Source organism: Thermobia domestica, chromosome 8, assembly GCF_964235325.1.
Source record: "Thermobia domestica chromosome 8, izTheDome1.hap1.1, whole genome shotgun sequence".
NCBI classification, from domain to species: Eukaryota; Metazoa; Arthropoda; class Insecta; order Zygentoma; family Lepismatidae; genus Thermobia; species Thermobia domestica.
In genome coordinates, this window is record NC_137461.1 from 52,778,202 (window position 1) to 52,803,473 (window position 25,272).

At 35.8% G+C, this 25,272-nt stretch overlaps 1 protein-coding gene across 1 annotated transcript in view; it reads right to left on the bottom strand.

Moving 5' to 3' along the window:
• LOC145692896 (leucine-rich repeat-containing protein 47-like) overlaps nucleotides 1–9,926 on the bottom strand; it is a 53,242-nt gene extending 43,316 nt beyond the window's left edge. Inside the window, exon 1 of the mRNA XM_081768450.1 lies at nucleotides 9,243–9,926. Coding sequence (XP_081624576.1) covers nucleotides 9,243–9,858 — 616 coding nt within the window. The 5' untranslated portion in view covers nucleotides 9,859–9,926. The remainder of the gene's footprint in view (nucleotides 1–9,242) is intronic.
• Between the last annotated feature and the right edge of the window lie 15,346 nt (nucleotides 9,927–25,272).

Below are 25,272 nucleotides of genomic sequence, written 5' to 3' on the forward strand. Positions count from 1 at the left end.
CAGAAAACTTTGTTGTAGTTTTCCATAATTGACCAAAACAAAATATCTTTTAAAAATAAATAAACAAAAACCTAAGGAGTTTGTTACCAATAGAAACAAGTTAACACCCTGAGTGAAAGATGTTTCCCTCCTAACTGAGTCGTATTCATGTCTAAAATCATTAAATAATTGATGTGCTGGGATATTGCATTCCCCTCTCTTTTCGAGTATTGGCGAATGGTAAATATCTGATCGATTTCGGCTAAATAATTTCCAATAATTTTATCTGTGTATGGGGTCAACCTTACTAACACCGTTTGAGAGGATTTTATACGACGTTGAAAAAACGAAGCTTTGATAATAATTACAATCTGCTTTGTTGCCTTTCTTGCAAATTGGAATGACTGATTTTTTCCACTCTTGTAGTAATAGTTTTTTTTTTCTTTCTCTCTCTATCCAGACGAAGATCACGAGTGCATTTCATTCCACAATTTTGCCAGATGGCGAATGCCTTTGTCAGATGACATTTACTACAGTGTGGTCCGGATGTGGGCGTACCCTTAATTGGTTTTTCCTGATGATGTTAGGTTTTACCCACATTTGTTTGGTAACATTGCTTGGCACTGTCTGGCAACATTGCTATCAATGTTCATTTGTTTTCTCTGCAGTGCAGTTAAAGTAATCAACAATGTGTGATCAAAGCCCATATAGCATTGAACAAAGATGAGTTATTGCCGTTTGGCTTCACGAAAGGCGTTACACAGGTGACACCATGGAAAGTGTTAAAACGAAATTTACACACTGCTTTAGTATTAATCCACCAAGAAAAGCAACAATGTTCGGGTGGGAAAAACATGACTCAGGAGTATTTCCGCAAAACATCTGCGAGAACTTGGCGCAGATTTCAGCTGTGTTACGACATGGATGGTGATCATATCGATGTTTATGACTCTTAATACTTCAAGGTAACTGAATACAGACATTCTACTATAACTAACACTATACTGTTTAAACTAATGGGTGGGTGGAGAAGTACGCCCACTTCCGGACCACCCTGTATATTTCCCAAATCCATCGACGCTATTGTGACTTCTAGTGAGCCGTTGTAAATGATCAAGTTTAGGCACATACCCACCATCGCTGACGCGCCTACTCCATACGGACGCACCCGCTCGCTAGTGCTCGGGCCCTCCCTACTTTGCTTTTGTTCTAACTTGGTTAGATAGCATTTTTAGTGGACACCTAGCACAAGTTGTTTCATGTTTTATGCACTCTAGTTTTTCTGTCGTATGTTCACATTGTATTTATACTCATGACAATTACAAATAACGAACCGTAATCATTACTACATCATTTAGAGTCACTACCAAGTGATTTGGGGGAGAAACTAAATAATATCCGTCTTTGTCAAATTCGTTTTTGCCTTTATACAAGGATAAGTGACAAACCCTGCAATATTCTGGTACAAAGCATAAATGTATTCATTACAGTACAATGAAATGAAGTTAACATTCACAGTATAATCTGTCGTGTTGGTCTGTGCAGCCACCTTCTTCCCACGTTCTCTATTCCACGTCTTGTCCTTAGATGCAAAGAAGTCAGTTATTGCTGTCTGTATAGATAGAGACTATATACCAGGTGTGGCATTAATTCGATGCTATCAAGTTTCTGACATTTTGTTCGGCGTTTTTCGAGCCGAGAGTGAATTTACATTATCTTGTTGCATCAGGGCGTTTTCGGTTCAGCAATGTGGGATATTTTGGCCTAACGTAGTATACATCCGCACCAACTGTACGGAATAAAGGTCGGCGTTGATGGTACGACCGTTACGAACGGAATGATTAGGGGTTAGTGAACGAACTCGGAGGGAATTATCCTCTGGTACACACACACACACACAGAGCATGACTTTATTGCTTGAAATGGCCGTGTTTGAAATATGGTTCTGCAAATTGGTCCTTGCTCAACCACTGTTTTTACACATTCCGATTTCGGAAAAACATGCATGTGACAGTTTCCGGAAGTGCATATCATATGAATTTTGCAGCAGTAGTCGGACATGTTCACTTCCCCCTGAGCCTGAATTGTAGTCAGCTCATGAGAGCGTAATGTAGCAGCTCGTTATGATTTTCCCAAGTTCGTGAAGGTGACGTACTACAGTCGAGTAGGAAATGGTGAGTTGGTCACTAACACTAACAATCGTCGTGTGTTAGTGAATGGAATATCTTCAATGGCGTGTCGTATAATCTCAGAATCTGGAGGCGACCTAGCACAGGTTGGTTTGCTTTTTTGCACTATGCCACACACCCAAAAGTCGTATTTATATGTAAATCGTAAAAGAACCCTAAGTTTTCAATAATTACTTTTGCTGGTCTCCTTGAATCTTACCTATGCCAACCAGAATGTTTTCATGTCGCCCAGCGGAAACCTTATAGGGAACGAGAAGGAAATTAGTGAAAGAATCATAATTTTGCAACAATTCTTTCAAGTGGTGCGTCAAAAATAAACCATACGAATTTTACTATTTCGGGTTTGCCATCTGCAGTAGTAAACATTTCTAAACCAGCCCTATTTTTCCTGTCTGCATAAGGATGTCAAATGGAGCGTGTAACCTAATTTAACCCCTACTTACTCATTCTTTGAAATTCACTACTACTTCATATTGAAGGAATTTACGATACTTACTGAAATCGTTATAACAATTATTCTAATATGTGTCAGCATTATCTACCAAAACCGGTATTTAACTTCTTTGCGTTGTACTAGTATGAGTTTTGTTTAAACAAGTTTTAATTCTAATATCATATAGGGCGAAATGAATATTATTGCGGTAACCAATAAAAGAAATTTCGGGTTCACTCGAGCAGATGGTTCTACCAAACAGAAAATATATATTTAAATAAGTATAATATGATGTGAAACCGAACATATTTCGTGAAGAAATGAGACTATTACCAGTATTTTAGCAACTCTAACCTAACTTGAAAATCGTTGGTTTACTTTTGGTGCACCACTAGAAAGAACTGTTGAAATATTACGTAAGTTAATTCTTGGGTTAAGTGCTATATCGCCGGACTAATTTTAGGAAATTTACTGATTGCAGGGCTCATAGCGGTTGGTCTCTTGTAAATAGTTGAAACCGTGACCAAAAGCACACGAAAAAGTGACCAAAATCTCATCATGCCCCTTTTTCCTTTGTCAATTTCTCAATCACCTCTCTCTTTGTTTGTTGTTTTGTTTCATCTTTTCCTCTTTGAACTTCCTCCTTTCTTAGGTTTTTTAAGTATGCTTTCTAATTACGGTAAGCAGACTTAGCAGATGTAAGAAGCTTCCGAGTAAGTGGAACCAGTTCTGGCCTATTTCCGAATTTCTTCATCCCAGACATCTATAAATATTCAACTTAGCATTGAGAGCATTCATCACCTACTCTTAAGAAGAACATACAAGAAGCATAACACAAGACGAACATGATGAACCCCCCCCCCCACACACACACACACAACGTTGAGCGAAGCCTTATTACAAGAGAAAACTAAGACTATTATGATAGAACAAAGAATAGACACAAAAGGGTTGTCAACCCCACCTTCCGAGCTTAAGCATCCACCAATCATCTACTGTGCTTTAGAAAGAATAAAAGCTGAAGTGAGAATAAAGCTAACTGTTTCACATGTGGCAGCAAGTACTGAAGCTTTCAGAAGAGCTTTCAGAACGTGTAACAAGTTTCTGCCTTTTCCCATTTATTTTTATAATATTTTTCTTAGAAAACTGCCAATGCAAAACATAAATCACACGAAAAAGTAACTTTACTTTCCAAACAAGTAACTTTTAGTGGCAAATTTGAAAAAAAGTAACTTTTAGTGACCAACTTGAAAAAAAAGTAACTTTTAGTTAAAAACGTGACTCGCTATGAGCCCTGCGATTGAATTGGAAATTATATTTTGGTTTGTGAGGAAGTGTGAGTGAAAATCAGGTGATGGGAATAGTTGAAGTTAAGAACGTGCTTGCTGTACAGTGTTTTTGATGTAAGTGGCGCTGTATGTGGCGGCGGAAGGGACTACTTGACGGAGAGGTACACTTATGATTTATGGGAAAGGTAGTGTGGAAATGATGCGTAACGGACAAGATTTATGATATCGTGTTTGAGTTTTATCAAGTCATACAAAAATAAGGACTGTTAGTTGTTGAAATTGTGTGAAAGGCATGGTCTACTGAACAGGCAAAGAAGTGTGGAAACGAAACTACAGAAAAGGAGAGGAACATTAACAAAATCTAATCGTATCTAACCTATTTTAGTACATTCTGGTACTTTTTTGGATGGCACCCCCAACGCTGTGCAACACATAAGCCTTGCATTTTATAACAGTTTTTTTCCACCATCCTCATTTATGCGTATACTCACCGCGGCTGACGTGCCTGTTTCCTATGGACGCAACCTCTCGCTATGGCCTGAGCCCCCTGCTGCGTTCCTGCCTTTACTCGGTTAAATAGCCTTAGTGCTTTTTAGTGGCCATCTAGCACAAGTTGGTTCGTGATTTATCAACTAACTATCAAAAGCCACTTGCTCTCACTTTATTTCGAACAATAGTCCCTATCAAGTGAACCAGGGTCACAACCTAGTATTTGGAGGGTGGAGGGAGAACTGAATATTCCTTTATTTTTCGATTTTCGTGTGGTCCCGCGATACAGCAGTAATGTCTAAGTTCCTTCTTTTGGTCCCCTAAAAGGTTTCCGCTGGGTGATATGAAAATATGGCTCCCGGATGTATATCACAAAAGCTGCAGTGCAAAAAACATAAACCAACCTGCGGTAGGTGGCCACTAAAAAGCAGAAATGCTATCTAACCGAGTCAAGCAGAGCGAAGCCGATAGGGTCGCGCGGCAGCACTTCGGAAGGGAGAGGCGCGTCAGTGATGGTGGGTATGTGCATAAGCGAAAGTTGTGAAAAAAATTGGTTGGCAAGTTTCTAGAATACAGGTCCCCTTCTTATTTAATTGTAATAAAGACAGAAAACATCGTACTCTGTGGGGCTCTAACCCACCTCCACTCGCTTACGCTCGCTCTGCAATACTATGTGAGTCAAATATTAAACTTTGGTACCAACCTAGCTACAACACTTGAAGGGTAAGGGGAAAAATCAAGGAATGTCCATGTATGTGCTTTTTTGGGTGCTTTGTCCTATGTGTTAGTGACTCTTGGTACTATTTGACTGTATATGCCATGCATACGTAGATGTAAAAATGTCCATGTAAAAAGGGGCAAAAGATGTAACTAACCCTATTCTTCTTACGCGGTTTTCGACATAAAATCGCAGTTTTCTCGAAAATGCAGTTTTGTGACATTCCTTCTTTTTTTCCCTTACCCTTCACTTGTCATGCTAGTAACGCTCCACTTGTAAATATAAAATATAGATTCTGTACATTGTGCAGAAATATAGCACCGGGGAATATAGCATCTAATCAAGGTGACCAGACGTCCCGTTTTAGCCGGGACAGTTCCTTTTTTGCAACCGTTGTCCCGTTTTCTTCTGATTCTCGAACGGGACGCCTAAATGTCCAGTTATTAAGTAAAAATGACCTAGGTGTCCCATAATTATTATTCAATATATAAATCGTCAATGGAAATTCTACTCTCTTCCGTACCAACACTCGTTGCCAAGGTTCAGCCGTGTCTAGAACTTCTGAATTTTTAAATGGGAATTGAGTGTTTGTGGTTCAAGTGGGAATTCTGAGTGTTCAACTAGTTAAAAGAATTGTTGGGTAGAACTTGCAATCAGGAACCATTATTTGTTGTGTGTACACGTAAAGTTAGAAACGGTGTGTTATTACTCTTACTTGTGTATTTTGTAAATTGAGAACACTTCTGAGTCCCAAAATGCAACCTGGAAGTCAGATATCCATCCCCCCCCCCCCGCGTAGCCCGTAACTCCTAATAAAAATTTTTGTAATGCAAAAGCAAGTAGTGTAACGTACAAAAGAAAATTTAATGACGAAAATATACAATATTTTAATCACCTTCTCAGGGAAGAAAATTGGAACGAGCTTTATATACATAATCAGGTTAATGAAGCTTTCAGTTATTTCATTGACACCATAAGATTCTATTTCGATCTAGCATTCCCTGTTGTAAAATGTGTAACTTCAACAAAACAATCAAAACCCTGGGTAACACAAGGGATCAGAATAGCAAGCAAAAAAATGAGACTTCTTAACAAAGCTAAAACACAAGGAAATCTATCACCACATACAGAGACATATTACAAAAGATACAAGAACATATACAAACGGGTTCTGAAAGCAGCAAAAAAATTACACAATGACACAATCATTAAAAAATCAGATAATAAGTCGAAGGCGTTGTGGAAACTAGTGAAGAGCGAGTTAAGTTTAAACACTCGTAATGATGACGGTAATTTAGAGGTAATTAAAAATGGCAACATAATAAAAGACCCTCGTATAATTGCTGACCTATTTAATAACTATTACACCAACTTATCACATACGTACAATAATGATCCAGCATTGTCCACTTCGAAAATATTCTCAAAAATTTGCAACAATACAATGTATCTACATCCAGCTACTAATGCAGAAATAATAAAGGTGGTAAAGAAAATGAAAAGTAAATGGTCAGCTGGCATAGACGGCATACCGCCAAGTATTGTAAAGAAAAGCATTAAATATATTGCTGAGCCTCTGTGTTTCCTCATAAATATGTCGTTTTCAAGTGGAGAATTCCCTAGTATATTAAAAATTGCAAAAGTAAAACCAATATATAAAAAAGGCGACAAATCAGCGCTTGAAAATTATAGGCCTATTTCGCTTCTTTCAATTTTCTCAAAAATCTTAGAAACCACAATGAGTGTCCGGCTAGCATCCTTTTTACTTAAATATGATCTAATAACACACGAGCAACATGGCTTCCTACAAGGGAAATCAACGGAAACCGCAATATATAACTTCGTGGAAAGTGTACATAAAAGTTTAGATAGTAAGGAGAAATGTATAGGTGTTTTTCTGGATCTTTCGAAAGCATTTGACTTAGTGTCACATAGAAATCTTCTCTCAAAGCTACAAGGTTACGGAATAAGAGGCAATGCATCCAAATGGTTTCAATCGTATCTGAAAAATCGGCAGCAAGTAGTAGAAATTACATACAATAACAGGGATACAAACCAAGCTACACACTACATATCAGAGAAACAAGAAATAACATGTGGAGTGCCACAAGGATCCGTATTAGGGCCGCTATTATTTTTGATATATATTAACGACCTACCAAGTAATATTGCTCCAGCAGAAGCATCCCTTTATGCAGATGACGCTAATATTATAGTAAAAGGTAAAACAAATGAGGTGGTTGAAGGTAGTGCAAACGAAATCCTTTGTAAAATCTCTCACTGGGTTAAAGAAAATAAGCTTAAATTAAATATTGAAAAGACACAAGCAATTAATTTTCATCACATGCGCAACAAACATGCACAGCCTAGGAACATTATAATTCAAAATAATGAAATAGAATATGTAAACTCAACTAAGTTCTTAGGAATTTGGATAGATAAAAATCTTTCTTGGGATGTGCAAATAACTAAGCTTAGTAAAAAATTAAACCAAATATATTTCGCAATTAAAGTTCTTAAAAATGTTTTAAGAGAGTCTACTTTAAAAACAATTTACTTTGGATTATTCCAATCGAATTTAACATATGGTATTATATTTTGGGGAAATACACACAAGGCCAAAGTCATCTTTACGATACAGAAACGAATAATAAGATTGATGGCAACTGCTAAACCAAAAGATCATTGCAAACCAATATTTAAAAAACTTCGTATACTTCCAGTACCCTGTTTGTATATTTTAAATCTATTGATATTTGTAAAGAAACACCTACAAGGTATCCTTACGCGAGTAGAACAGCAACATGATCATGACACAAGAAACAAAGAAAACTTTTCTATTGTAGAACACAGAACAGTATTATATGAAAAAGGATGTAAATACGCGGGTATCATGCTTTACAATAAACTTCCGAAAGAAATAAAAACTCAGGACTCTGTTGCTAAATTTAAAAAAGAACTCCAGAAATATTTATTACAACATTGCTTTTACTCGGTAGAGGAATACATGAACTGCTAAGTAAATAGAAACGTTACAGGATATACAGTAAATCAATGTCATTACTTGCTTTTAGCATTACATATTTGTTGGAGGGTTTCTAAATACACTGCAAGTAATAATTGCTAAGTTTATTTTTAACAATGATGTCATGTAAAATGTATAGTGTAATAAGATGTAAGAAGTAAGGCTTAATTACTAACCTAGTGTATGTAATTTTCACTATTATTGTTTCTTTTACTTCTGTATTCATATATAAATGACGTGTCCGCTTCATATGCATTGTATTACAGTGCTAAATGTATGAAAAAAGGACGAAATAAATACAATACAATACAATATGCGCTCCGTTTTCGCAAGTGAAAATTCTGGTCACCTTGCATCTAATGGAGTCATCTTCATATGCAGTCGCTTACTTTATCCATCGTAAAATATTGTTAATGTTTTTGACACCCGTAACCCTACATTTGCAAACCTAAAATACAGCTGTATTACTTTGTATTTAATACTGTTGCCTGCAGAAATTTGTCTCTTATTAATGTTTTTTTGGATTAGTATACATGAAGCTGCATCAGTCCCCTCATACTTTTAGGGATTATTCATTGAGTATGTACGAACTTACAAAGGGGGTAACAAAGCCATTGGATATAGTATACGTAAAGCCTCTCGAAGGAGCTGGACGCTCATATTTTTAGGGATTATTCATTGAGTATCTACGAACTTACCAAGAGGGTAACAAAGCGACTTTGACTTACTTATCGACTGATACGAAAATAAAAAGAACGTACCTGTACTTTATATCTGCATGTGTAGTGCCCTTGTACTTTATCTGTGACTGTGTGTGTGTGGGGGGGGGGGGGATTTAACGCATATCGCATGTCTTGTGCACATGGATACTTCTTAATATTGCACTACGTAGAAAATTTTTGGTATTTCATGTAGAAGTGGTAACAGAACACAGAAGAAACGCAGATCAGGGGGTTCTCATGTATACTATTACCTTTTTTTTATGCAAAGTACTGAACTTTTATCTGTAAATATTTCAAAATGTGATGCGCCGTAACTACACCTGCAGTCTTGCCATTAGCGCTTACCTTTATTTAAACATTTGGGCCCCTTCATTTACACATAATCCATTTTTGCTTACCTTTCAACTTCGTTATATCAGCAAGTTCTCCAGGAACAATTGCGATTGCATTTTCACTTACGTCAAGGTTTTTGAGCGATGCAAGAACATTTATGTTTGCAGGGATTGATTTTATTTTATTCCCATTGCAATACAACTCTGCCAAATGTGTCAATTCAGGGTAGCACACATCTGGGAAATCTTCAAATTCATTATGAGAAATATTCAAAGAACTTAGTTTCGTAGCTCCTATCATTTTAGGCAAAGTTTTCAGCTTATTTGATGCAAGATTCAGCGACGACAATTGTGGTAAACACGAAATCTCATCGGGAACACTTTCGAGTTTGTTCCTGGACAAATCTATCAATTTCAACTTTGATAGTTTCCCAATTTCCGCCGGTACTTTGGACAAATGATTGGAATGTAAAACTAACGATGTCAAATTGGTTAGCTTTCCTACGTCGCTTGGCAATTCAGATAGACATGTTTCACTAATACTCAGATAATTCAGATTTACTCGGAATAGGTCGGGATGAATCCCATTTTCTTCAATCTTCTTGGACACAGCAGCACCTGACAGAACAAGCTCATGTCTATTCTCTTTAATAGCTGTTTCAATTTCAGTCCATCCCGACATTTTCACACGTTCTGGTTCTACACAAACGTAAACAAATGCACGCAACAGACAACCACACCGGCTGGAGCTACGTATGTATTGGAATATGTTAAACACACTCTAGATTCGTTCCGTACAACCCAACACCAAGTTTCACCGTTGTATAAATTGATCATCATTGAGAAGAAGAGAAGCATATTTTTTTCACGCGCCACCCTAGCTAACTGTTTTTAAGTTGGTCAAGGAAGCTGGTGAGGTAACACTTCGTCAGCTATATGTTGTATACGCCGATTTGTATGTGAGATCCTGACTGCCAATATTGTTTCATACGGAAAGTATGTACAGTATATATGGAACACTTATACAGAAAGTATTATAAAACATGCGTTTTCAGTTATACGTTTGCTGTAAGTGTAAAAACTACAGGATTTACAAATGTAACATATGATTTTACGTACGCTACATAAATTTTAATTAGTCTCGATGCGTAAACGTGGGACGTTAAATTAGATATTTCATTTCATTTTAAAACATATTAGTTTTGTTTTTCCACAACTAAAGAGAAATGTAGAATTTAACATCGGTAATTCCGTACACTATAGGTCCGACTACATGGGTATGGCCTTGGCTCAGAGGCTCAAGCATCCGTAGGAAATTTTTAATGTGTGCTCATAAAACTAATATCGAAATAACATTTTCCTGACATCTTAGTGCATGTGACCGGAAGTTTGATTTCATGGGCGGATGCTTACATGTTAAATCATTGTTTATCAATATAACTTTTAGTCTCCTAAGTATATGGCACATTGAGGATTGAGAGATATAACATTATACAACAATAAATAATAAGCCTGCCATACGTTTCGTGAAAAACGGGACAGTCCCGATTTTGGACCGCGTGTCCCGCGTCCCCGTAAATTTAGTCGGGACAAGCAAGTGTCACAGTTTTAGTCTCGTCCTATTTCTGCTGTCAATATCAGCCTATCTAATAGGGACCTTGTTATTAATGAATTAACAATAAGTTGTAACATGAAATAGCTTGGAGCAGGTTATCACTACACTACTCTCTCCAATTTCATAATAAGCAAGCCAATAAACTAAATAGATTCTCAACACTGAGTTGCAATTGTTCGTTGGCAGTCAAGGGAATCTAAATTTTTTGATTAAGTGCACAAGCTGAGCAGTTTCTCATAATACATCACAAGTGAAGTATTCCAATTTTGTATAAACAAGAATGCCTAAAAATGCACTTTTTCTACAAATTTGAAGCGTTTCCAGATGAAATCTCTCATGTAAATTTATAAGGCCCATAGTTGTCCAGAAGCATCAAGTTTCCTGAAAACAGATTGGACTACAGTTTGTTCGTTACTTCTTTGTATCCATTTCAAATATTGCGGTGAAAATCTTTTCAAAAAAATGATTGTGATGGATTTTTTTTTTGTGGGGGGGAGATCGATAGTGTTCCGTATTCTCATGAACGAAATATGGCAGGTTTATAATCCATATTCACAAGTGAGAGTGATTTTGTACAGTTATTTAAAATAACTTGGAGTTTGATACCATTATTTTGTATTTCTAATATAGGTCAAAAGTATTTATATAAACTGAGATTACACAAAAGACAGACAGTTGAATCGTGTTCAGTTTTCACTCAAATTATTCTAAAATATTATTATAGAATATTTGAATTTAATTATTATTATTTTATTTATTTGTTACTTGCTGCAATTGAGAAGCTTCGAGGCACGGTGGTCTTCAGCAAGTCTCTTCGTCTTGATGTACAAAATTTATTTTTAATATCTTCCTGCAACAACAGTCTCCTTCGTTCCTTCAACCATATCCTCTAGCACTTCCCTCATAATAAGTTTCTCCTCAGCCAATATCCCAACCAGTTCCTCTTCCCCTCCTCTTAACTATATCTAAAATTCTTCTTTTCTCTCCTAATCCTACTATTTCTAACACTTTATTCGTTTCCCGTTCAATCCAGTTAATTCTCTCCTTTTTTCGTCCATGCCCACGTTTTGAAAGTCTCCAATTTTTTCATCGCTTTGGCGTAATGTTCATGTTTCTGCCTCATAGAGTGCATATTGGAATCAGTAAAACAAAATCTCAATATTTAATTGGAAGTTTGTTCAATACAAAGATTAGCTAATCGTGGTTGAAAAGGAAAAAAAAATCTGATGCCTTAAGAGTATACAAATAATTTTGCAATTCATGGTATTTCAGTAATCTGTGCCCAGGAGCATCCGACATTGGTACATCAAAGAGTAGAACAATGACTTCAATGTCACCATACTGCATATTGGAATCAGTAAAACAAAATCTCAATATTTAATTGGAAGTTTGTTCAATACAAAGATTAGCTAATCGTGGTTGAAAAGAAAAAAAATCTGATACCTTAAGAGTATACAAGTAATTTTGCAATTCATGGTATTTCAGTAATCTGTGCCCAGGAGCATCCGACATTGCTATATCAAAGAGTAGAACAATAACTTCAAGGTCATCATATGCATATAGGTCCTCACTCTCTTTCCTTCCTTCCCTTTGAACAGCAGGGATTCCTGGAAAACTCAATTTCAACACTCCTCAAAATGCAAACATTTTTAAAGAATAAAGACGACGTTGGCGAATAAGCTTGTCTAGGAACTGTTTAGTGTTTTTTAAAATAGAGTACCGTACATGAAAGGCAGTTGCTATTTCTTCTGAGAAAAAAATACGAACATCAAAGTACGGTACCAAAGTACATAGTCGGAATCCTTTGAGGGGGCTCGGCCTCCTGGGCCCACCCCTTCTTTACACCACTGAATAAATAAATGCATTAACAATAAATAAGTAAAGATAAAGCTAAATATGTATAAACAATCAAGAATATTAAATAAATAAAAATATAGAGGGCCTTATGCAGAGTCGTTTTGACATCTGATTAATGCCTTAGTACGAGTTTGGTTAACGGATGGTTATCAAAAGTGTATTCAGAGTCTCTGATTAGGACTTAGAATTGACGAAGTTAATCACATGTGACTAATCTAGAGCAGAGGATACCCTTTTAGCCAAGGTTTAACTTGCGTAACACATCCAAGGATGTTATAAAATAGAGGATATGCCTATATGTATCTCCATCTTATTGAATTAATGAAGCCAAAAAACAACCGAGCTTCGGCAAGTCTGATTGGCTACTCTCGTTTTCGCCATCGTCTGATTGGTTACTTTCGTTTCTGCCATGATTGTTGGCTCAAAACATTGCGATCTTATTGGGCGGAGTGGGCAGAGTAGGGGTGGTGAAACTGTGACGTATGGTGAAGTTTTTGTCGTAAGGGCAGATCCTCTATTTTATAAGATCCTTGGACACAACATTTTGAATTTCATGTATTTTAATTTTTACAGACTACGCATGCGCACATCTACATTCATTTGCCACATTTATTTTTCTCACCCGATGAATTTGGATTATATTAGTTAATCATACCCAAATCAACATTTTAGTTGTACTCAAAGTAAACTCTGAATACCTAAAAGTACATTTTCCTTAGTAAAGCGCTAGTATTTCACTAACTAGTCTGTGGCTAACCATTGATTAATGAATTCTCTCTGAATTCCGCCCAGAATAATTAAACATTAGCAAACAATAAACTGTCATGTTAGGCTAGATTGGGTTAGGTTAAAATAGGTTAGATAGTTTAGTAAGTAATAAATAACAATAAATTTTTATAAACTATTAGGATAGGATTAGGAACTGAGGTAGTTAGTCAAGCTCAACGGATATAGGACTTAGGGAAATTATTGTTAATTTTTCATAGTTTATTGTCGTTTATGTCTTGTTTTTGTGTGTTATGTGCCGTGGTTTATTTTCCTTTTACCTTTTCCTGAAAAGAAGACAAATGGCAATGATGACTATCCTGTTTTAATTGTCAGATACTGAAGGACGGGTCTTAGCCAAACTTTAAAAAAAAAATCCTCCCACAAGCGTTGACTTCCAAATACAGCCCCCGTGCAAAGAATTAATATTTCAGCTCGTAGAAAATATTAGTTTAACTAGAATATTGTTCAGAGATAACATGTATATCAATCGAAAGATCATGTCAATCTGAATAAAACGAGATAGGCCTACTTGATGTAATTTTGCACGTATAAGCCTACTTTTCGACAAAATCGAGAACGAATTTTTATGCTGCTAAAAATATGTCGTTCACCACCAGTAATAGTGTTGCCACGAGACGAGACGAGACTTCAGGCTGTCTCGTCTCGTCTCGTGCAAAGAATGTCTCGTCTCAAAAAATGTGCTCGTCCCGTCTCGTCTCGAGAGGTTCTGTCCCGTCTCGTCTCGTTTTGTCTCGTTAAAAAAATAGCAGCATACCATGGGAACGAAAGTAAAATGTAGCAGACTGCACCATGCTAATCAAGATACAGCTAAGTTATTACCCAGAACACACAAGACAAGAAATGTCACGGTAGCTACACCGTGAAGCATTTACCTCTGGCGTGTGTGGTAGTCAGTTCGATCTCGGTTAGTACCATGTGAGCTTTGTGGTGGACAAACATCGAGTGTGTGTTTTCTCGAAGTTGTCTTGTATCCTATCAGTTTCTTCATTCCACTAATTTTCCCATCATCTATTCGGAGTGGGCCAAAGTTGCCTAAAGGTCTTAAAAATAAATTCAAATAAGCTCACAAGGTAAGGACAAATAGTTTACAAGATAATATATCTCTGCTGTTAGTTGTCTGAGGCTTCTCGACCCTGGCTTTTTTTTTTTTTTAACATTTTGAAACATTGAAATTTGTTTCACCAGTTTCAATACACGAATATACAGTAAATTGCCCATAGGTACGTCGAAGATGAAGACATTAATGTCAAATAATGTTTTCACTACAAGCAAAGTTCGATGTAGAGGTGTCACCATCCCCGACACTACCGTATACTATCAGCCCACTTGCTTTATAGTATCGGTATATATATATATATATCGTCGGCGGCAATTCAAAACCTGCTATGTGCATTTTGCAGGAGAAGCGAAAAACAGTATCCTGGTTAGCTTTTTGGCTTTATAAAAGTGATGTTATAAGTAATATTTGATGCTGCACGTAACTTGATACCTTTTCAAGTAACTTGAGAAGGTACCAGTTACGTGCAGCATCAAATATTACTTATAACATCACTTTTATAAAGCCAAAAAGCTAACCAGGATACTGTTTTTCGCTTCTCCTGCAAAATGCACATAGCAGGTTTTGAATTGCCGCCGACGATATATATATATATATATATATATATATATATATATATATATATATATATATATATATATTAGATAGATAGATAGATGGGTGTGTACACTTTGATCTCATATATTCCAGCCTTTAGGTTTCACAGTGTTAACCCATACCAATTCAAAAACTACTTTCCATTTTAGCATGTTTAAATTTGTTGCAATTATTAAATTATTATTATTTTTTTAAAAAAAAGGCTTGGTACCAAATAATTTTATTGAGTAATGGAAAGTATTTGATTGAAATTTTATAGCTTACTGCACAGTAAGCTCTACTTAAAGTGCCATAGTAATGGGAGCTGAACGACACATCGGAGGAAAGAATGCTTGGGGCCAGTCTACACCTCCATGGTACAAATCTTCCCATACCCGCGGGATGTGTGCCTCTATATGGTGGTTGCCCCGTTTGTGTGACAAACTCATTACAGTACACCCAGATTAGCTAGTGATCTAAAAAAATGATTTTTGGGTGGCCATTTTGGATTAAAGTTTCTTATATTGTCGTGGTATATTCGTAATCATACAACGCACACCTTCATACCAAGTCGAGCGGTCTGCGGCGATAGACCATCGGCTTGAAGGCCCCGGATTGAGTCCCGGAAGGGTCATGTGTATGGATTTTAACAACATTTGTTTTTCCGTATTGTGTCAGGGGGCGAAATCGTACGGAATAAAAGGATTTCAGTCTGAAAAATTTGGAGAGAATATCCTCGCCAGGTTACTTTCATGTGAGTAAGGAATTAGTAAAAATATAGGATATACATTTTATAGCAGGGTCAGTGGCGGCGTAAGGCAAACTGGGGCCCGGGGCCAGTGAAGTTGATCGGGGCCCCTTCTCGAACAATCATGATTTATACACTGCTATTTTTGACATTCATTTCCATAACCATTCTCTCTGTTTACTCCTCCTCCCCCTTTCCCATTAGTGTGTGTGTTTAAATCATCTTAATTTAGGATTTATTAAATACATGGGGGTGACATTCAGCATCCCTGTCTATTTTTTAATGCTCAGAACCGCCTTTAGGATGGTATCTAAAAATAAACCGGACCAGGACTATCATTGCATATTTTTTCTTTTTTATTCATTTTTAAACAAAGGACACGATAGAAAATGGGTTAGAGGTACAAGTGTAACGGAAACTACGACAGAAATAATAATTTTAAGAACAAACAAAACGTAACAACAAATAATCCAGAATTTATCCTACACTAAATTATACTATTCTAGTTTAAAAGTGTACTGTAATTAGATGGAATAGTGGAAGTAATGCTCCTAATAATACATTTAGAAACAAATACGTACAAAATGTAACAATGAGCTGATATTGAAAAAAAAACTGCAAATGATAATATAACCGATGCGATTTCTGAATGTAAGCTCTAAGTTTTCTAGAATTTTCTTGTTCGGTTCTCGCCTTTGGTATTTTTCTGTGAAGTTTCTTGTTTAGCTAAGTTTATTAATGGTTTCTCACCTGTCTGAGTTTACGCTACATCGGTTTTATTTGATTAGATTTTTCTCCTACGATTAGCCCCATTCACTTTAATATTCAGTTTCTCTCCAGTGATCATACACGATACTTACTTACTTTTTTTTTTTTACCGGACTATCTGTAAATAATGGCTAGAATAGATTACTCTCCTGCGTGTCTTCTTCATTTATCTTTTACTAGGTTCCTCTCCAATGATAATATACGGTCTATTTAGTTCCACTGCTTTCGCCGAAATATCAATGAATAGCTAAGCACTAGAATGTTTCTCTCCTGCTTCTCTTTTTGGATCAAAAGATCCAATATAGTATATTTCAGTCAAAAATTTTCTTGTAGGCCTTATCTGGAGAACTACATATAGTGTGGCCTAACCCAAACTATCACTTAACTCAGTATGATGTGCTTATTCCGAAAAAACACGAAAACTGAATTTAGGGGCCGTTCAAAATATTTGTTGTGCATGATGCAAAAATACATCAAAAGACCCTATATATTTCAATAAAAAAATTTCTTGTATGCCTTATATCTGGAGAACTACATATAGTGTAGCCTAACCAAACTATCACTTAACTCAGTATGATATGCGAATTTCGAAAAAATATGAAAACTCGATTTGCATTTTTTTGATCATTCCTAAAATTCTTGTTTGATATAATTTTTAGATTTCACACTTGTTTTATGATTACATTATTTTGTATTTAATAATTCAGTCAAATTTATATTCTGTCACTTATGACTGTTTCCATTACCAATTACTAACACAGTATTAGAAAATATTATAACAAAAAATCCTGAATATATTGAATAATTAGGGTATCATAGATTAAATATGCGAGCACAGAACTCTACTACGGGTTGTACCGTACCATCCTACTTTTCATTATCATCCATCACCAGTCAATTGACAGATCTTGACGGCTTTTTTTCTTTTGGCACTTTTGTAATTTTATTGTCTTGAATTGAAACATAAAACTACTTTCGACGATAGTTCCACTACTTTATTAGCCTAGGTTCCACCAGCATCCAGAATGCTACCTTCCATGCTTTGATAGGTGTGAAATTCTCAACTATACTATAAAAATCCAAAGTAGATGCTATTTCATTTTCGATAGAAAGAATGACCAGATTCGTAAGTCTTTCCTGACTCACTGTGGAGAGCAAGTATGATTTTATCAGCTTCATTTTACTGCAAGACCTTTCACATGATGCGACAGATACGGGCAATGTCATCAAAATATGAAGAACGGTTGCCAAACTTTTGAAAGCTTCAATCCACATTGAAGACAAATGTCAGATGCATTGTGGGGAAAAGTCAAGTTGTTCTTCAGCTTTCTGAGCACACCTTAGTGAACGGATTATATCCTTACAATCCTGAAATAATTCTACGCCATCCAGGTCATTCAGGTAGATCAAAGCCAAATCAGAGCAACATGTTTATAGCCTTTCCTCACTCTCACCATTTAACTGCTGCACAAAGTTGGTAAAGTAAAAAAGAAAATAGTTTTTTTCTTTTGAATATTTATTTATTTATTTTTATTTATTTTATTTATTTTATTTATTTATACAAGTAACAATACAGACATAGTGGACACACACACTACACACACAAATAATATATCTATTTTTAGGCCGGAAATTCTCCGGTACTCCAGAGACTTATTATCAGGCCTATACAAAAAAACTTAGTTTACATACCAGCCTATATGGCCGGACGGCCTCCGGTATTCCACGAGGCCAAAAAAAAAAAAAAAAAAAAAAGACATTAAAACAATACTATGAAATACATAAAGACAGACAGACACATACATATATATATTGGTGGCAACACTTCTAATACACCACAACTATAAAATTATTTTATTATTTTTCTTTTACATTTATTAGCACTACGACTGGTAACCTCCGGACCTCCTTGAGGTTCCAGTCCTTGGCAGGGTTTCTTTAATATTAATCAGTATTATATTGTAAATCATTTTTATAGCTGTTACTTTTTTTACTACAATTTTAATTAACTATCATTTAATTTATTATTAATTTTACATTATCTTTCAACAAGAAGACACATACATAATACAACCTAATGACATAATATGATTATGATAGATGGCCCTTCACAGAAGCTTTCGCTTGTGAGTGAGAAACCATCTTCATAAAGTATATATAAGTGAAATTTTATCATTTTTTCCTTTTTTCTCTTTTTCTTCCTTCTCTCCTCCATTTTTTCTTTTCCCTTCCCCTTCTCTATTTTTCCTTTTTTTTAAAAATAAATAAAAAATAAAAAATAAATCCCAGTAGTTGTAGATAAGCATATTTCAAGTGACTTTAGTCGATTATTTACTAATTTAATACGTTAACGCTCTTAAGTCATCATTCTTTATTTCCTTTAACCAATTAGTTATTAGTATTTTTAATCTATGCATTTTTCCTTCTTCCCTAATTTCTTTTGGAGTATTATTATAAAGTTTCGGAGCCAAATAATATGTTTGATTTTGTGATATACCCTTATTTACTTTTATTGTTTCAAGATCTTTTTGAGTTACTTTTCTTGTTCCATACCCATGAGAAATTTTATTCCATTCATTTTCATGTTTTTTTACATAGAGTAGGACTGCTTTTATATATAATTTTTCAGCAGTTAAGACTGAAAATTCTCTATACAGGTTTTCTAGACTGTATTCTTTGTTTTTATTTAAACATATTCTTATAATATTATTTTGCTGAACTTTTAAAGGTCTTATATGCGTCTCATAGGCAGATCCCCAACTTAAGATACCATCCTGTATTGTATCGAATGCTTTGGTTAAATCCAAAAATATTGTTATTACTTTTTCATTATGATCCATGTAATTTGTTATTATTTCCGTTAGTTTATAAATTGCATCAGATGTACTTCTCCCTTTTCTGAAACCAAACTGATTTAATGCAAGTATGTTATTAGTTTCAAGAAAGGAAACTAATCTCTTTTTAATACATTTTTCTAATATTTTAGCACAATTACTAAGTAGCGATATTGGTCTATAGTTATTGAGATCCTTTCTTGACCCTTTTTTATATACTGGTTTCACGAGTACTAGTTTAAATTGATTAGGGAAAATACCTGTTTCTAAACTCATATTATATATATGCAACAGTGGTTTGAACACTTGGTTTCTTATTGAACATTTTCTTCTCTCTAAATTTGTGGACTGAAATGTAAATTCATACGCCAAGAAACAAGAGGAAAGAAGGGGAAACCAGCAGTAAGTACGCCAGAAATTTTTACTTGGGGGTGTGTTCAAAATAAAAGGGGGGTGCTCTCAGAATAGTGATATAATTTTAAAACAAACTCAAACAAGAAAACAGTATATTTTGTTACGCAACTATTGCAATACTACTACTACTATTACTATTACTACTACTACTACTACTACTACTACTACTACTGCTGCTGCTGCTGCTACTACTACTACTACTACTACTACTACTACTACTACTACTACTAATAATAATAATAATAATAATAATAATATCAACTCTTCGCAGTGGTAGGTTCAATAAAGTAAGTTCACACATTTAAGCATTTATTATTATTATGAAACTAAGTAATTCAGTGAATCCTCTAAAAACGGACATCGGTGGAACACGATTATTTGTCTGTAAATGAGAGGTATCCCTAAAAAAAGGATTCTCTCTCATAACACCACACCATACATATTTATGGAATAGAAGAATAAGAGTTCGTCCTCTTATGAAGATGTCCATTATTGAGAGATGCCCGTTAAGAGAGGTTTCACTGTATTAAGAATTAACCTCCACTATTTTACCCAGTAATTACATGTGAATTGATTACATACAAATTATTATAATTATTTTGCAAAATTCTGCTATTATTTCAATTTATTCACCTTCAGCAAGTTTTAGTGGGTGATTTTTTTCCAAAATATTAATTGGGAAAAAATTCCCTCGTCCCATGCTGAAATCACATTCGTTTAGTAATTTGTACTGTACATAGTTCCAATTTCATTATTTTAATATTCTAACCCTGTTGTTAACGTTAATTGTTGTAATATTATTTGATCTCTTAATCTCTGTTCCTGCCCCTTCCTGGCTACGTTATGGCTCTGAATATCTTTCATAAGAAAATTATTCATTGATTTAGTTGTTTTCCAGAAATCCAGTTTTTCAATTTACAAATATTTCGTATTTTTCTGTTTTGTCTTCTTTAATATACCCTAATTTTAATAATCCCAGGACTCATAGTGGTCTGGTCTCTTGTAAATAGTTGAAAAGTGACCAAAAATGGCCAAAAGCACACTTAAAAGTGACCAAAATCTCATCATGCCCCTTTTTTCCTTTGTCGGTTTCTCCGTCACCTCTCTCTTTGTTGTTTTGTTTCTTCTTTACTTTTTCTTTTTGAGCTTCCTTCTTTCTTAGGTTTTCAAAGTAAGCTTTGTAGTTACGGTAAGCAGACGTAGCAGATGTAAAAAGCTTCTAAGTAAGTGGAACCAGCTCTAACCTATTTCCGAATTTCTTCATCCCAGACATTATATTTAACTTCGCATTAAGAGTTCTCAAAAACGTGAAATATTCAAATTCATCATCTACTCTTAAGAAAAACATACAAGAAGCATAACACAAGACGAACATGATGAACCACACGGACACACACACGGAACGTTGAACGGAGCGTTAACTATTACGAGAGAAAAGTAAAAGATGACTGTTTCACATGTGGCAGCAAGTACTGAAGCTTTCAGAAGAGTAATGAGTAACAAGTTTCTGCCTTTTTCCATTTGTTTTTATATGTTTCTTAGAAAACTGTCAATGCAAAACATAAATTACACGAAAAAGTCACTTTACCTCTCAAAAAAAAGTAACTTTTAGTGACCAACTTTGAAAAAAAGTAAATTTTAGTTTAAAAAGTGACTCGCTATGAGCCCTGTTCCACTCAATGAATTTACGTGAATAAAAATATACTTTACAAAAAATTAAGCTAGCGCCAAATGCGTTCCTGCATAACACTAGACTCAGTCTAAAATATATATAATTCTTATTTCGATCGATCTCTTCATTTCTAAAAACGTTTTGACTACACCCTTGTAACGTCCGTCCGTTGATACACCACTTGCAGAGCAGGCTCGAACCAGCCACAGAGCTTTGGGGGGGCCATGAATATGTTAGGAGAGGCCAAATCATTAAAAATTCTCTTATAAATATCTAAATTGTGCATTTTGTATTGAGATCTGGAGAGGACATGAAAAATTTACGGAGGGCCAGGCCCTCTTTAGCCCCCTCTGGTTGTGAGCCTGTTGCAGAGCAGCACTTACCAACTGAATCTGGTGTAGGCTTATTACTATATTGTCACATTTTTCCTCATTGAGGAGGAGGTAGGTGAATGACCACTCAAGACGTTGCTAATTTCAGTCATCTGCATCTGTCCATCAATCTCTTTTCTCGGAAACGACCGCGGAGGGTAGGTATGAGCAGGTCTCTTTCGTCAATTGTTTCGATCGAAACACCGTCCGAAACAATGTTATGTGGTTCTCGAAGCCGTACATGGGAACGAGGTTGCTTCGTATTTTGAAGTGAAATAAATAAATAAATAAGAATATTGCCTTCTTTCCTAAACGCTAAACCTTTTTTAATTTGATGTAATAAATAACCTATATGATACTGATTGATACAATTGGATTTGGAAGAGTATTCCTTTTCCATCCAGGGGTGTGTGTAAAGAAATTTGGAGGGGTTTTAGGGGGGTGTTGGAGGGTGTAGATTACTACCTGGAAACCAAATAAGCAAAAGGGGTTCACTCGCTAAAAATTCGACTTGTGAAGGATAAAAGAAAAAAAAAACAGAAGGAAGGAAAACAAAGTGAATCAGTGACTGCAGCGTCTCCACCAAAGAGCTTTTTAGTTAGGAACAGAATGCTAGCACCCTAATAAAGCATTATGTACGTTGATCTCTTCTTTGCGCCTTTCCCTTGAACTGATAAATAAATCTATAATAAATAATAAATAAATAAATCTATTATATATATATATAAACAGTGATATTTTAGGAAGCAGGCTAGCAGACGGGCCCCATTACTTGCATCATAAGACCTTAGAATGTAAACAGCACAAAATACTTCGATTTCTCCTTTATTTTTATTATATTGTAATCTACACTCAGCTATTTTCTTTAAATTTCTTTGGGTCCCCAAGAGAGTGAAACTTTTATTTATTTTTCAACTACATTCAGCTTTTTTTCTTTAATTTTTTTTTTGGCTCCCAAGAGAGTGGAACGTTTGTATTTTATTTTTTCACCTACAGTTATCCTTTTCCTTTAAATTTCTTCGCCCCCCCAAGATAACGAGACTTATTTTATTTGATTTTAATCTACATTCAGTTTTTTCTTTAAATTTCTTTGTAGGTCCCCAAGAGAGTGAGACTCTAACCTATAGTTTGTTTAGCTTATACGGAAATCCGGCACTGATTAGTTTTATTAGACAGATATTTCTGTTGTTTCATCTGTTATTTGGTGTAATATTGATTGACAATTAATTGCGTTTACTTTTAGAGAAGGTGTGAAATATAAATCTTGATGGCCCTTATAAGGCTCATGCTAACAAGATTCTTTAGTATTTTTTTAGCTACCGTCCGGGGGCCCCTACAAAGTGGGGCCAGGGGGCGGGGGCACCGCTCGCCCCGCCCTTACGCCGCCACTGAGCAGGGTTAAAAATATAGTTTGGGTATCCTATTTCTTTCCTGTTAATTATGTTCTTCAATGTTCGAATTTTGATCATTCTCATGATATTTTCTGCTTTCAACGGAGTTCCATGAATATTAACCAAATGTTCTTTACATTTATTAAGTTCGAAAGGTTTTATGCACCTGTAAGAAACCATTTTTGAAGATAATTCAGGTCCTAATGAATATTATTTACTAGGAAAGTGAAGTATTCCCCTCCTCTCAACATGAAAGCAGAGGGCAAATTCGCACTCTGGTCAGATTAAACATTTCCGCGTAACAAAAGGAAGGCCCCCCTGTAAAACCTCTTTACCTCCAATGTTATTGTTACTACCATAAATTTGCTGAAAGCAAACAATTGGAAGGGTTCGTCCACAATATTTTTGCTTTCTTTGTCCTTCGTCCGGCTTCCAAACGAAGATGTGAATTTTTCAACATGACTGCTGTAAGCGGGCGATTGGTAAAATGATAAAAGTGTGTTTTTATGTGTGTGTGTGTGTGTGTAAGAGAGAGAGAGAGAGAGAGAGAGAGAGAGAGAAAAGAAAAAAATAGTTGCAAGATGACGTACTTCAATTGCCGTTTTTGGTTCATTTAGCAAAAAGAATACCGCCGCGCCACCAGAGAATAAAGAAAGACAAGTGTAATCTGTTCTTCTTTGCCACCTCAGCCAGAACTTTCAACTACAGCCTGTGATGAGTGTAGACCTTACCCAGTTTTCAAATTGAATAGCTGGTGATGGTAGTTCGGTTTCTTGACCTTGTAAAAATCTTCCCTGTCTTTGTTTTGTTTGTCATTATTCCAGCCAGAAATAAAAAAATGAGATTTCCTCAGTTTACAGCAAGGGGAATTTGGGACAAGAGATTAAGGGTGATATTCCTGGAAGCTCATGTATCACGGTTGTTTCATTCAATAGACAGAGAACACTTTCTACGAAGGCTTTTCAACATGTTTTCTCACAAAGGGGATTTTCCTTTTGCAATCTATAGGACCACTGGCAATTTCAATCTTGGCCATTCCCGCCAACGTTTTCATTTTCGAGACACGAGACGAGACATTTCACGAGACGTCCCGTCTCGTCTCGTGTCTCGTCTCGTTTTCGAGACGGGACAAGTAGTCTGTCTCGTCTCGTGTCTCGTCTAAAAGGGTTCTGTCTCGTCTCGTTTACGAGATGAGACGAGACACGAGAAATGTCTCGTCTCGTGGCAACACTAACCAGTAATAATTTGTCAATTTTTATTTTGCTGAAACAAATCGATTCTTTCATTGATTGTCGTCTCCAAACGATCTTCTAATGGTCACACACTTACTTCTCATAGTCACACACACAGTGTTCAATTTGTAGGGGGGATGCCTGGAATTTTCCCCCTCTTAAAAAATTATCCCGGCTTCTGGTTTAGCTAATGTCGTCCCATCCAGGGATAGTGGTTTTCCCCTCTCTGTACATAGTTTCTTTATCATGGAAAATATTTAAAATCACACTCTTAGTGTATTTTGTTTTCTAAATTTGGATGACGTTTCTTCTGTCTCACTTCCCTTTTCTTCTTTCCCATACATGAGACTGTGTTTGTTTGTGCTAGCTACTCGCATGGAAATACCATTTTTGGGAGTTTTAAACGAATCTTGCAAGAAAACAATACCAAAGATGAGTGTGGTTTCAAGGTCTGTAGTATATTTGCAAGGTCCCCTTCCTCTTTGTCAGCAAAGATTTGAAGGGGAAGATTTGATGTTTAAGATTACCATTCAAACTCGGAGCACCGAACATCAATATACCAATAATACGTTTCTTCTTCCGCCGATAAGAAAAGAAACAATTGGGGTACTAGCAAAAGCACAAGTGAACCAGAGTTTTCCCTCTTTCCCCGTGTATGACATTACAGAAGGAAGAAATGTTTATTGCTCTTGCGGTCAACATATGTTTGAAATTTTGGATCCTACAGCCTCCCAAACCAAAGGCAAGAATGAATACAAGTCTGCGTTGTCAT